At 50.1% G+C, this 12,192-nt stretch overlaps 1 protein-coding gene across 13 annotated transcripts in view; it reads right to left on the bottom strand.

Annotated features, from left to right (window-relative positions):
• Nucleotides 1–12,192, bottom strand: part of kiaa1217 (KIAA1217 ortholog) — a 91,717-nt gene that overhangs the window by 29,762 nt on the left and 49,763 nt on the right. For 11 of the 13 annotated variants that reach the window (XM_076047333.1, XM_076047335.1, XM_076047329.1 and 8 more), the window contains exon 2: nucleotides 8,961–9,253. In XM_076047333.1, the coding sequence (XP_075903448.1) occupies nucleotides 8,961–9,253 (293 nt within the window). Of the gene's footprint in view, nucleotides 1–7,092; nucleotides 7,276–8,960; nucleotides 9,254–9,995; nucleotides 10,070–12,192 lie in introns of those variants that run through there. The other 2 variants (XM_076047334.1, XM_076047337.1) reach the window with 2 other exon arrangements.

Genomic DNA, 12,192 nt, shown 5'->3' with positions numbered 1-12,192 from the left:
TGCAACCTGAAGTCTGGAAGGCTGTGAAGTCTTTAAACAGTGCGTCAGGTCTTCCTCTCTGCTGGCGCCTCGTTATTAGCTTCCCATCAACCCGAGGAGCTCAACTCAGCTGCGCCTGAGGTTTATGAAAGCAACTGCATGGATGCAGCCTTTCACCATGTGTGTGTGTGTGTGTGTATGCTAGCAATCAAAAGTTTGGAAATATCTTATAAATTGAATGTCCTTTCTTTCATTCTCATGACTATTGCCAGTGCAGTTTCTCACTGAAGGCATCAAAACTACATATGAACACACATGGAATTATGAAGGAAACAGTAAAAGTGTAAAATAAACCAAACATTTTTGATATTGAAATTCTTCAAAATAGCCACCTTTCATAAAAAGCATATTTAGAGTTGTTCAACGTGTTTCTTTGTTGCATAATTTCATATATCTTGTTCACATATTTGATGTCTTCAGTGTCTATCTGCAGTGTAGAAAGTTGTAAAGATAAAAAAAAAATTGCATGAGAAGGTGTGTCCAAACTTTTGACTGGTAGTGTATGTGTATGTGTGTGTGTGCGCCCGTGTTATGGAGAATAAACCCGAGCTGACTCGACTGCAGCTCCTCCTCCTCATTCCCAGAAAAAACACAACACACACAATTCACTACACACGCCGCCGACCATGTCAACAGCGCTCCGTTTATTTTACTCTCTCCGCGTCTTGTCCGTCAATGCTTATTTTGGTCCCCGTCCATTGTTATCCCCCCCCCCCCGTGCCCGACCGCCAGCAACGCGCATTCTCCTCGTTATCCGTTCGCGACGCCAGCGACCTGCTCCTGACCTCTGACGAACACAATAAGGAACACAAATCTCTGGGACGCACACACACACAGTGCGACAGTCCCGAGCTCTCTGCTCTACTTCACCCCGTCAGCCGCGCGTGTGTGTGATAAGTTGTGAAACTCTGAAAAAAGGGAACCTGTGGCGTCTGAGGTGGTGGATGTAGCAGAAAGTTTTCCCTCCATCCAAGGCTCCCCTGTTGTTGCTGTTGCTCAATTTCAGCCGCCGAGCTCGAAAATAAACGAGCGAAAATGTGCAACGCACAGAGAGCGGATTGTATAGGGGAGGGTTATGGAGGTGGAGGAGGAGCAGGGGCAGCAGCAGGAGGAGGAGGTCCTGTCATTAAGTGCAGCACATGCCCCATTTCTGTCAAACTCCTTGATTTATTCCACATGCCACTCGCACGCTGATAATAATAATAATAAACTATAATAAACACTTTCCCACCACAGGATGACTTATCGCTTGACTTGAGAAAACACGCCGTTGTCCTTGCCGCCCATAAAATGATTTGTTTTTAAAATGGGTTAAAAAAAAAAAAAAAAAAGCAGTCTCTCCGCCTCCGCACTCCATCAAGAGGGCCTCACTATAAATAAGGAGCTGCAGACTGTAATAAGGCTGCGGCCAGATGCTCGCAGCCTGCACTGTCAGTGGACAGATCATCCTGGTGAGCCTCCTCCTCCTCTGTACCGGCTCTGCCTTTTGATGTCAGGTTCACGTGCTTGGCCCAAGGTGGAGTCCAGATGTTTGGGCCCCCGTGCGTCGACTTGCAAAGCAGAAACAAAAAAAAAAAAAGGAAAAAAAAGAAGAAGGAAAAGATCATATTTTTCCTGACTGTTTCTGTCTGCGAGGGGGAGGAGGATGGAGTCTCACAATGACGACCCGTCAGGATGTCAGGAGGATGAAATATTCCCAAGAAGAGCGGCAGCACAAACAGAGCAACGCGCTTGGTCGGCCCTGACCGATGACGTCACAGCTGCGGCTACTCATGAAGTCGATTGTGAAATGCGAAATCCCGGCATAATGCTTGTGACAAAGTGCAGCGGCTGCTGCACGTCACCCTCTCCCTGGTATGACGTTTCACCAGCAGGGTTGGCGCAAAAAAAAACATGGCAACAAAATGAGAATATAATCCCTTCATCCCTTCTGTCAGAGACGGAGGGTTAGGGGGTTGGGGTCAGGATGGTGGGGGTCTCTCTCAGGAAGCAGCCCTCCATCTCAACCTGCTCTGCATCAGAGTGACCGTGAGTAGCAGTGTTTCCATGACCCCTTGAATTACGCAAAACCTAAATATTGCAATAAAAACTGGTCATGGAAACACCTCAGTTTGGAAAAACTTCTCAAATACGCCTAAAAGGTTTTGAAGCTCTCGGCGGCGGCGGCTGCTGCTGCTGCTGCTGCTGCTGCTGCTGCTGCTTTGGATCCAATAACCAGAAACAAATGGCTTTAATTTGACCCAGAGGAATGCCTGCGCCTCAGGTTAGAGAGCCGCTTTGCCTTCCTTGGTAATGAAAACCCAGGGCCCGTGTGACCCCCTGCCACCAGGAGGGGCAGCGGCCTGCGTTAGCGCCGGACTCGTCATCCAGGCCCCCTGGTTGTGACGGTGCAGTGGTCCGGCGGGGGCTGAGAGGAGCTCAGACCTGATTAGCTGGTCTGATTAACACGCCGCCATCCGCGCATGAGACAGTGTGTAAAATTCTGTCTGGCTCGACTCATTATCTGCCGCAATCGGGGGTGTGGGGGGAGGCGTGGAGGGGGGCGCTCCATCGTCGGCCCCCCCCGTCAGAGCGGCTTAACCCCCGCCCGCCTGCCTGCCTCCCTCCAATCATCCCCCTCCTCCCCCGCTCCTCAGCAACACTGTGGATTAGACCAAGCCGCTGGCACCCCCCCCCCCCCCCACCCCCCAACACACACACACACACACCCACAGCCACGTTAGCCCCCGCTAACTGACAGCTCGACGCGAGGCCGTCTGTCGACAACCTTTTGGCGCCTCCCGTTTGTTGCTTCTTGAGGTGCCACTTCACAGCGAGGCCTGTTGGCAGATGCTGTTGAGGAAAAAAAAAAAAAAATGAAAAAAAAAGGTCATGGGGAGGAGGTGGCGTGATTAAAAACAGACCCCCACCGCCACCCCCAGCCTCCTGCTGTACAAAGGGTGGCACTGTGTTGTTTCGCACACGCACGCAAGGTGAGGAAACAAAGAGGTGTTTTGTGCTGAATGAAGAAAATCACCTGGACGCGAGTCGCGTCGCCACGGTCGGCCGCATCTGTGCAGCAGTTGGTCTGGAATAAAAAGGGCCGCAGGTGTGGAAAAGCTGATTTTTTTTTCTCTCTCTTTTGCGGCTAAAAGAGAGAGAGAGGTCGTAAATGCCTGAGTACCGCCGTTATCTTGGCCGACCTCGGCTCCCCACCAGGTGCAATAAGGCAGCCTGCAGGGGTCGCAGGGTCACGGAGAGTGTGAGCAAGGTGTTGGCCACGCTTCTAGAACAAAGAGCTCAATACTGTGGGGCTTTAAAGACAGATATTTTGTTGTCATGCTTTTGCCCATTATCAATGTTTTCTATACATCCCATGATATATATTTTTTCACCTATGAGCTGGGTCACCAAAACACTCCATCCATCTGCTCCTGCTCCGGCCCCTCGGTCAAACCATTGGGGCCAATGACTCAAAAGGTTTGCCCACCCTTGTATCGAAGGAGGAAGGAGGAACTTCACGGCACATTGGCCGTCTGTTGATGTCCGCAATGATTAACCGGTTTCGGCAGCAGGGAGCAGAGCTGCTGCCAGCCGGCCGGCCGGCTGATGATGATGTTATCAAGTTGCGTTTTATCTACAGCCCGTTTGTCTTTCTGCAAAAGTAAAAACTTGCGTGACGCCCCTGCAGCACTTTCTGCTGCACTTTCTCGCCTCTACACGGGTGACATATGAAAACTTTCAACGATCAGACTTTACATCTTCCCCTATCGCAAGGCATTTGATTCCTCCTCCTGATAAAGTTCCGGCTCTGCGAGCGAAAAAAAGCACATGGGTAAAGTTTAACTTTGATGGATCAACCGTAAAGGTCAACGACGGCCCATCCCGAATCATCCGTTTAGAGAGGCTCCCCCATCACTCCCCACCCTTTTTTTTTTATCTTAAAATCGGCTGTAAGCAGGTTTTCACCGCTGCTTGTTGGCAAACTTTCTTCCTGCTGACCGCCACAAACTCGCACAGCACGTAAACAAACAGAGGGAGGATCAGCTGCCAGTTTGTGACAACAGTGTTGGCAGGAACGACTGGCAGCCTGAAACTGAAAGGGATGGAAATCTGAGATTAACAGCGAGACGGCATCAATTCCAGTTGATAGAGGAGCCCTTGAAGTCCATGACAAAGGAGACTGGAAAAACCAAGTGACGAAAAACCAACCAGAACCTGTGTGATTGCTTGTATTGAAAGGCAATTAAAATCTTAGTTTTTACTCAACAAGGTGAGCACAGAAACCTCTCATGGGGTGAATTAATATCATTTTAGATGTCTTATTTTTACTTGGCAAGCCCATATACTGCCTACAGAACCTTTCCTGCACAGTGCAACACATTCACTCACCTCAACATAATCGAGGCAATCGCTGCCAGTCACATTTCTTTTTTTCAAACTTCATGCAAAAGGTGGTCAGGTGAGGGATCTCAACACGCAACTTTTCTCAAGATTTAGTATTTACCGTAAACATGTGCACTGTGTTTATGTAACAACCTGTTGATGTGTGTGTGCGCATATGTGTGTTGTAACTGTGCGTGCGAGTGCAAAACTATTTGCCCTCCAGGGACCATAAAAGTAGGCTGTTTTATCTTATGTCACACACAGTCTTTTTCTTCAAAACATTTGCGTATTTGACAAACACACACATATATATATATATGTATATATGTATATATATGTATACATATATATGTACACATATACACACACATACAGGGTGTCCCAAAAATTTGACATCATTTCGCAGGCCAATCATTTTGGCAATTCTTGTTGAAATTACCTAAACATTTCACAGAATGTACAGAAACAGATCAAGATTTTCTAACCAATGTTTTATTTTTGTTGTGTTTTCAGGTTGAGCCGTGTCGTTCACTCCCAAAGAGAAGTTGTTTTGCGTCTTGGTATGTGCTCGCACACGCCACCACGCCCAGGTGCACATACTGAACACTTGAAATTGGTCCCATAATGAACATGATGTTCAATGATGTTCACACCTAAACTGTTCAATTTCATTAAGCTAGACTTTGTAGTTTTCAAGAGAACTGCTTTTAAAATGATGTCAAAATGTTTTGGGACACCCTGTATATATGTACATATGTACATGTTAAATAAATCATTGTATTCCTGATGCAACTCTTTCCTGCGGGTCTCCTTACTAATAGCTGTGCACCTGTGCATGGCCCTGGAGGTCACCTGACCTGTTTGGACCACTGCTGCACAACGCTGGCCCCAACATGGAGGAACTGCAAGCTCATCATGCACACGGGAAGATTCTGTGTGTGTGTGTGTGCACGCTGGATAATATATCTGTGATCGGTCAAGCGGCTCCGCCTGCACTCGCCCGAGGCACCGTGGGCAGAGAGAGAGAGAGAGAGAGAGATGGAGTGTTATCTCATCTCCTCTTGGGTGGCATCCAGGAACCTCGCAGGGTGGGGGGGGGAGAGAAGGGGAGGAAATTAAAGTGGCCGCCTTTGAGGCCAGTTTTGAGGATCACAGGGGGAGAGGATGAAAGAAGTTGCGCGAGAATAAAAGCGTGCGTGGGTGGAGCTGGGGGACGGGCGACGGGGGAGCCGGGTCACCCACCCCAAAAAAAAAACTCCCCCCGGTGACCTTGACAAATTCGCAGCTTTGTAACCCAAAACCTCCTCAAGACGGATGCCGTCCCGCCCCTCGAGCGAGCGAGCGACGTCGCAACCAGCAATAATGTGGTCTTTCCGGTGCGGCCGCCACCTTTGGCGTGAAAAACCTTCCGGCCTGCTTCACGGCCGCTGCACCTGCTCCCCTCTCTGCCGGCTTCGGCGCCTTCGCTATCTCCTCATCGGCCGCCAAACCGCGAGATCTTACATAAACGTCACGTCCCAGTCGAGCTCCGCTTCCCATCCCCGCGGCGCGTCTCCTCGGCGTCATGTGACTCGGCAAAAACCAACAATAACAGTCAAGACAAGACAGGCGGAGCCGCACTCCATCGTTTCAAGGGGAATGTCCTAGACATCAGCAGAATATGTTTTTTTTTTTTTCTCTCTCTCTTTGTTCAATCTGTCACATCTAATTGAGCAGCTTAGGGAGGGACTTCAAAGAGTTTCATAATTAGGTTAAACAAAAGGGGGATCTCATAAAAAAAAAAGTCCCTGATAATCCTCTGCTAATAAGGACAGTAGGTTCGTAACTGAACGTACTGTGACCCTGCCGAGACCCCACACAAGCTTCAGTTGAGCAAAAGAAGTGAAGTTGCTGCTGTCAAGAAGCGCAACTTTGTACCACATATATAGTCTTACAAAAAGTCTTACAAAAGGAGAAAATGATGAAAAGGTTTCTAATGGTGAAAAAAGTAGGCAACAAGCAACCTCGCTGCTGCTGCAGAAGCGAAAGAAGAAAAAAAAAGAAGCAGCAAAACAGGCTCAGGATCTTTTACAAAGTGGCACACACGCACGCACGCACGCACGGAAACATTTCAAAACAAGACGGCACACGCTCAGCAGCGGATAAATCTTTAATTTTCGGCGCTGTAGAGCAAACACCTCCGTAATCTTTATCACTGTCGGTATCGTGCAAACGCGTCGTTGCGATAGAGCCAATTAAGTGCGGAAGATAGTTTTTTAATTTCATTTTATCTCTCTTCCTTCACGGCCACATAATTGCCATCTCGTGAGATTACGGGGAGCCGCAGGTGACTGAGAGGCTCACGGAAGTTTTTTTTTTTTGCTGACTGACTCTGGGCGTCCGTCTGGCTGTGGGTCCGGGGAAGGAAGGAAGGAAGGAAGGAATGCCCGCACGTCTACTTCGCGCAACTTCACTTAAGTTTTTTTTTTTTTCTTCCGCAGCAGCAGCAGCTGCTGCTGCCGTGAGACCTGCGCTCATGTCTTCTTTTTCTTCAGCAGCAGCAACAGGCAATGGAAAGGAAAGGGAAGAAAAGGCGCACCGGCAGCTTCGTCTTTACGCAGCGTCACAAACGCAGGTCTCAAGTAACAGCGCAACGAGCAGCAACAAAAGGCGCACAAGGCTGCGGCGAGTTTCGGGTCTGTGTCCTACCTGCTGCCGCCCGGACGCGTCGACTTCAACCTCCTTTCGCGAGTGAAAAAGGAAGAAGGGGAGAAAAAAAAAGTTGATTCTCCCTTAATTATTCCTCCGCGCACTTGACGCGCAGAAAGCCGTGGCGGCGGACCGTCGGAGCCATCGCCTCCCTCTCTCCCTCTCTCTCTCGCTCTCTCACACACACGCGCGCGCGCGCGCACGGCTCTTAGCTCGCTCGCTCGCTCGCTCCAGCAGGCACCTACAAGTAAACCGAGCCCCCTTTCGGCGGTGACATCACGGCGTCGCCGTGGCAACCCCGACTCCACCCCAAGTCCGGAGCTGAACTTACCTGTCTGACTGCTGGGAGCCTCTCATAACTAATAAACAGTGTCGCGGTGCTGGATAATAACAGGGCAGGCTCAGGGTTTGTTTTTTTTTTCTTCTTTCCCCTCCTCACACACACACACACACACACACACACACACACATAGAGGTAAATTAGACACACACACAAACGTGTCCAAATTGCAAAGTAATGGTGCAACAACTCGGCACCGTGGTCTCTCCTCTGACTGATGTTTCTCATGCAAAACTGGCAGAGTTCGACACGAGTGCAATGGCCTGAAGCGACGCTCAGTACAGGAAGGAGGCTTTTTTTTTTTTTTTTTTTTTTTCGCTTTTTCAAGCTTCCGCAGCCTGCATGGGCAGCACACACACACACACACACACACACACACACACATACACACACACACACACAGAAAAATCCCTGCAGCTACAATGGCTCAGCTGCCTGGGGCTCCCCTGTGGCTCGGTGCCAGTCTCACCGTTACTTCGATTGTTTGCACTACAAAGTCAGAACCCCCCCCCCCCCCCGAACCTCACTCCACACACACACACACACACACACCTCTATCCTTACTCCCCCCTCCCCCATTTTCGTCTCCCGTGACCCCCCCCCCAGAGTAAATGGAACGGACAATGACCAGGTGAGCCCACCTGGCCGCCTCTGTCGCTCGCACGGAGACGACAAGAGGAAACAACACGGTCGTGAAAATGCTCAGGCAACTACGGCCGAGAGACAACAAGTCCGAACTACAGGCAGGTGCAACGGCGGCCGACAGGAATGAGGCTTTTTCGCAAGGCCGACTCAAACTGTTGCGCTTTACATGTTTCCTTTGGGTTTTTTGGGTTTTTTTTTCTGCCTCTGGGGAAAATAAGAAACAGCACCTCGCTGTCTCGCAGGAGGGGAATATGACAGGCAGATTTATAGCAGAGAGCTCACATTTAACCTGAGGGGCCAAGAGGGAGGTGAGGAGGGGTGAGAGAGCACCGCAGCATAGTTTCAGAATCAGAATCCCAGATTCTTCAAGCATGCAGTGCTCTCGTGTCTGCCCCTGAGCTGAGCTGACTTATAATGTGTAAATTCCAAAGTACTCCTTTGCCTGTTTAATGTATTGATTCTATTTCTTACTTCCTATTCTACATTCTGAGTTTTATGCTGCTGCTGGCTTGTCTGTTTGTTTTCACTCTTGGATGTATTTCCACAGAGTAGCGCGCAATTTTCGTTGTTACTGCTTTGCAGCGACAATAGAGGTACCGAAAGTGAATGAACCGTCGTCTCAGACAGTCTGCAGCAGAGAAACGGACGCTCCAAAACGACATCTTAAAACAATTAACATCACACAAACAGAATTGTTGAATTGTAAGATTCCGTTTCTTTCATTCTTCCAGCCCTATTTGCTTTGTTTTACTCTAGATTTGTCTTCTCATTGTGCACGTTTACTTTGAACTCCATCTCTCAGGGTTTGCTCCACTTCGACTGGGAAACCAGGTGGACACGCTCAGCGGCAGCGCGCCACCAAAACAAAGGCGAACCCACTGACCTGCTCCCGCAGCCTCTCCTGGTGGCCCATGATGGCCGAGGCGTGGTGCGGGTACTTTTGCTTCAGGTGCTCCAGGAAGGCCTCCCGCTTCTTGTCCATGTCGGGCGGCTGCATGGCCAGGATCTCCCGGGAGCCGCGGGCGCCCCCTAGCGTGTGCCGGCGCGGGACCGTGCGGCTGCCTTTGGCGTCCCCCTTGGGCGGGGCAGCCGCCGTCCCATTGGGCGAGGGCTGCCTGCGGCTGACGTGCTGCGCGTCCTCCGGCGAGGTCACCTTCAGGTTGCTCTTGGATTGTCCTGAAGATGGAGGAAGGGGAAGACAGGAAGTGAGGGACGGGTCCGTCCAGGTGTGTCGCGGGGTCACACGGGGTCACAAACAGGAGCGACATGAGCCGCGGAAAGTTGATCGATTGAATAGATTCAAAGAGTTTCTGAAATTAGGATGTTTGGAAGCAAAGAAAATTTGGAAATTCGCCACAAATTCGGAAATCGAAGAGAGACGAAAGAAGGGTTGCAGCAGTGTAAGAGAGAGAAAGAGGCCACACATACGACCAGCACACCGTCCACTGTGCAAAGGGGAAAAATAAGCTTTGAAAAGAGATCTGCCATTTAACAGCAGGTTTCACACGTCTGACTAAAATGACGTCACAGGGAAAAAAAAACTAAAAACTTTCCTGTTTCAACAGTCATGCTAATTTTCGCATCTTCCTTTTCAACTTTATTTCATTGCATTTCTATTTTTTCTGCTGCCCCATTTCCACAAGCAGAATCTGCACGGTGAGCAGGAATCCAGGCAAACTAAACAAAAACAAAGAAAAACCTGCAACGCTGAGGTGCGTCACGATCAAACCCCCCACCACCCGACTCCAAACTGTCGCCTCGTGCGGACACCAGCCTATTTTTAACTCCCCCCATACGCAGCCTCCCTGCCGCTCACCAAATTAGACTCTGCAACACCGAATTGGATTGCCGTCCACGGAAGAATCTAAAAACTCATTAGCGGTGCCGCCGTCAACGTCAACGCAGGAGGGATAATTACCTTCGCCGTTAGAACAACCGCCATCGGCCGCGGCCTCCTCCATCGGGTCGGCGTGTGAGCGATCGGAGCTGGGAGAGTGGGCTCGCCGCTCGCCGCTCGCTCACAGATTCCAGACATGGCTCACGTGGGGAGGGCGGTTGGGAGGAGGTGTGTGGGGGGGGGGAGGTGAGATAGGCCCTGCCCAGCAGCCCCGAGGATAGACTGGTGGGGGGATTTAGAAAGTCAACTGCATTCCAGGGCAGTGAGCAGCGAGCCTCGGCTGCCCCGGGGCAGAAACGCCGCTCGGCTGCTGTCCTGTCACAGGAGACGTCTGCTGAGCTCGCAGCCAGAGAGAAGCTCAGAGTGCCGGCTGGCCACTCTGTCAGGCGCAGCCAGCCACTGCAGGTGAGTGCAAACGTGCACACAAACTGCTTCAGGGCTGCTCGGAGATGCTCCCCTGCATGTTTGGGTTGTGGCCACCAGTGGCTAATTTGACTTCCTGTTGCCTTTCTCTGCTCTCCGCCCACTCTGACCTCTGACACCTGACATCCACCAGGCTTCACCCCAACCCTCCAGACTCCAAGAGGACGGCCCATTCATTTCAATGAAGTTGCTCATTGAAATGAGCAACTTCTCAGCGCATATGCCCAAAAAAGTTTTTGACTTCCGCATGAATGGGTCCATAGGGCATGCGCAGTATTGTCACTTCCCATCATGCCTCTGTAACTCACATGATCTATTTGGCCAATCAGAACGATACTTACAGACAAATCAGGATGCAGGCAGAAGTGAAAAATCTACAATAGAAAGATTTGCTATGAATCACGTTCCAGGTCACAGTCGTCCTGTTTTTTATTGCAGTCTATGGGAAAAATGCTTTTTGGGCACATGGGATTTTTTTGCTGCAGTGCCTCGAGTGGCCACTGGGAAAAATCGGCGCGCCGCCATAATTCCAGTCCGGTATCCAGTTCTTATAATACATCCATTCTCCACACGGCCGCCGCTCACTGATGACTCGACCTTTTCAGGGGACCGTTCTCTGAAGAACATCACCAGCGATCAAGTCCACCAACATTCAAAGCCACCTGGGTCCTTTGCCTGGCCCATTCTGCTGCCCTGTGATTGGCCGATTATTTGCGGCAACAAACAATTAAATGTTCAACCCATTAAAGTGGCCGGTGAGTGTAAAAGAAAAGACAACGCAACTCCAGCCCTGTTAAAACCGGATGATGATTCTAACACGTGCCATTGAAATGATCTGATACACACACGTGTGCGCTGCACACACACACACACACACACACACACACACACACACACACACACACACACACACACACACACACACGCACACACACACACACACACGCACGTCTGTTTAGCCACACTCTGCCTGCCGACTGCCTCTTGTTTAACTCCGACTCCCCGCTGAGGGGCCCACCAGACGTTAGCAGCGCATCCAAAATCTGTCACAACCTACTTCTGGGCCACGTCTGAAAAGTCGGCAGCGAAGGAGGGGATAAAAATAACAGGCGACGGAGTCATCTGATCAAGACGACAGACGGGGGCGCCCGTCCCCGTGGGCAGCGTTGATTCCAATTAGGACGCCCGAGGGAGAAGCGTGCGACTTGACAGAACGCAACGCCGTCCCGGTTGTGCGACGGTCAGCAAACACGCTTTGCCGGCTGCACGTATAGCGCAAACGCCCCCCTTGCAAAGTGTTTTTCACTTAAAGCAAATGTTTTCTTTTTACAGACGTGTCATGACGTGTGTGGCTTTAAAGGACACGAGCCTCAGCAGTTCAGGTTCTTCTGGCTGCTGATGTAAGATGACCAGGAGGGAATTTGAGAGAAAAGATTTACAGGGAGCACAGCAGAGGATTGATGCTCTGGTTTGCAGGCCTTGTAATTGAAAGTGTTGGAGAACTTATGTGCAGCTGTGCACTGTAGCTTGCTAGAAGTGCATATACTGCAGCATATTTCAATAATTAAAGCTTGATGGCTTCAACAGGCAAGCAAATAAGCAAAGTCTGAAGAACAACGTTGATCAATTCATTAATCATTAGATCAACTAACGATTAATGAATTAATCGATAATTTGCATCCCTAATGCAGACAATATTTGCTAAATGCCTCCGCCTGACATTCCCTGAATCACACACCTGTTGCTGTGGAGAGCAGCAACGCCTTCATTTTCAACTTTTCCTCTGGCTGTTAAC

The sequence above is a fragment of the Nelusetta ayraudi genome, unplaced genomic scaffold (assembly GCF_046127955.1).
Source record: "Nelusetta ayraudi isolate G7.1 ecotype Tasmania unplaced genomic scaffold, CSIRO-AGI_Nayr_v1 ptg000094l, whole genome shotgun sequence".
In the NCBI taxonomy this organism is placed as follows: Eukaryota; Metazoa; Chordata; class Actinopteri; order Tetraodontiformes; family Monacanthidae; genus Nelusetta; species Nelusetta ayraudi.
This window is presented reverse-complemented; position numbering and strand designations above follow the sequence as displayed.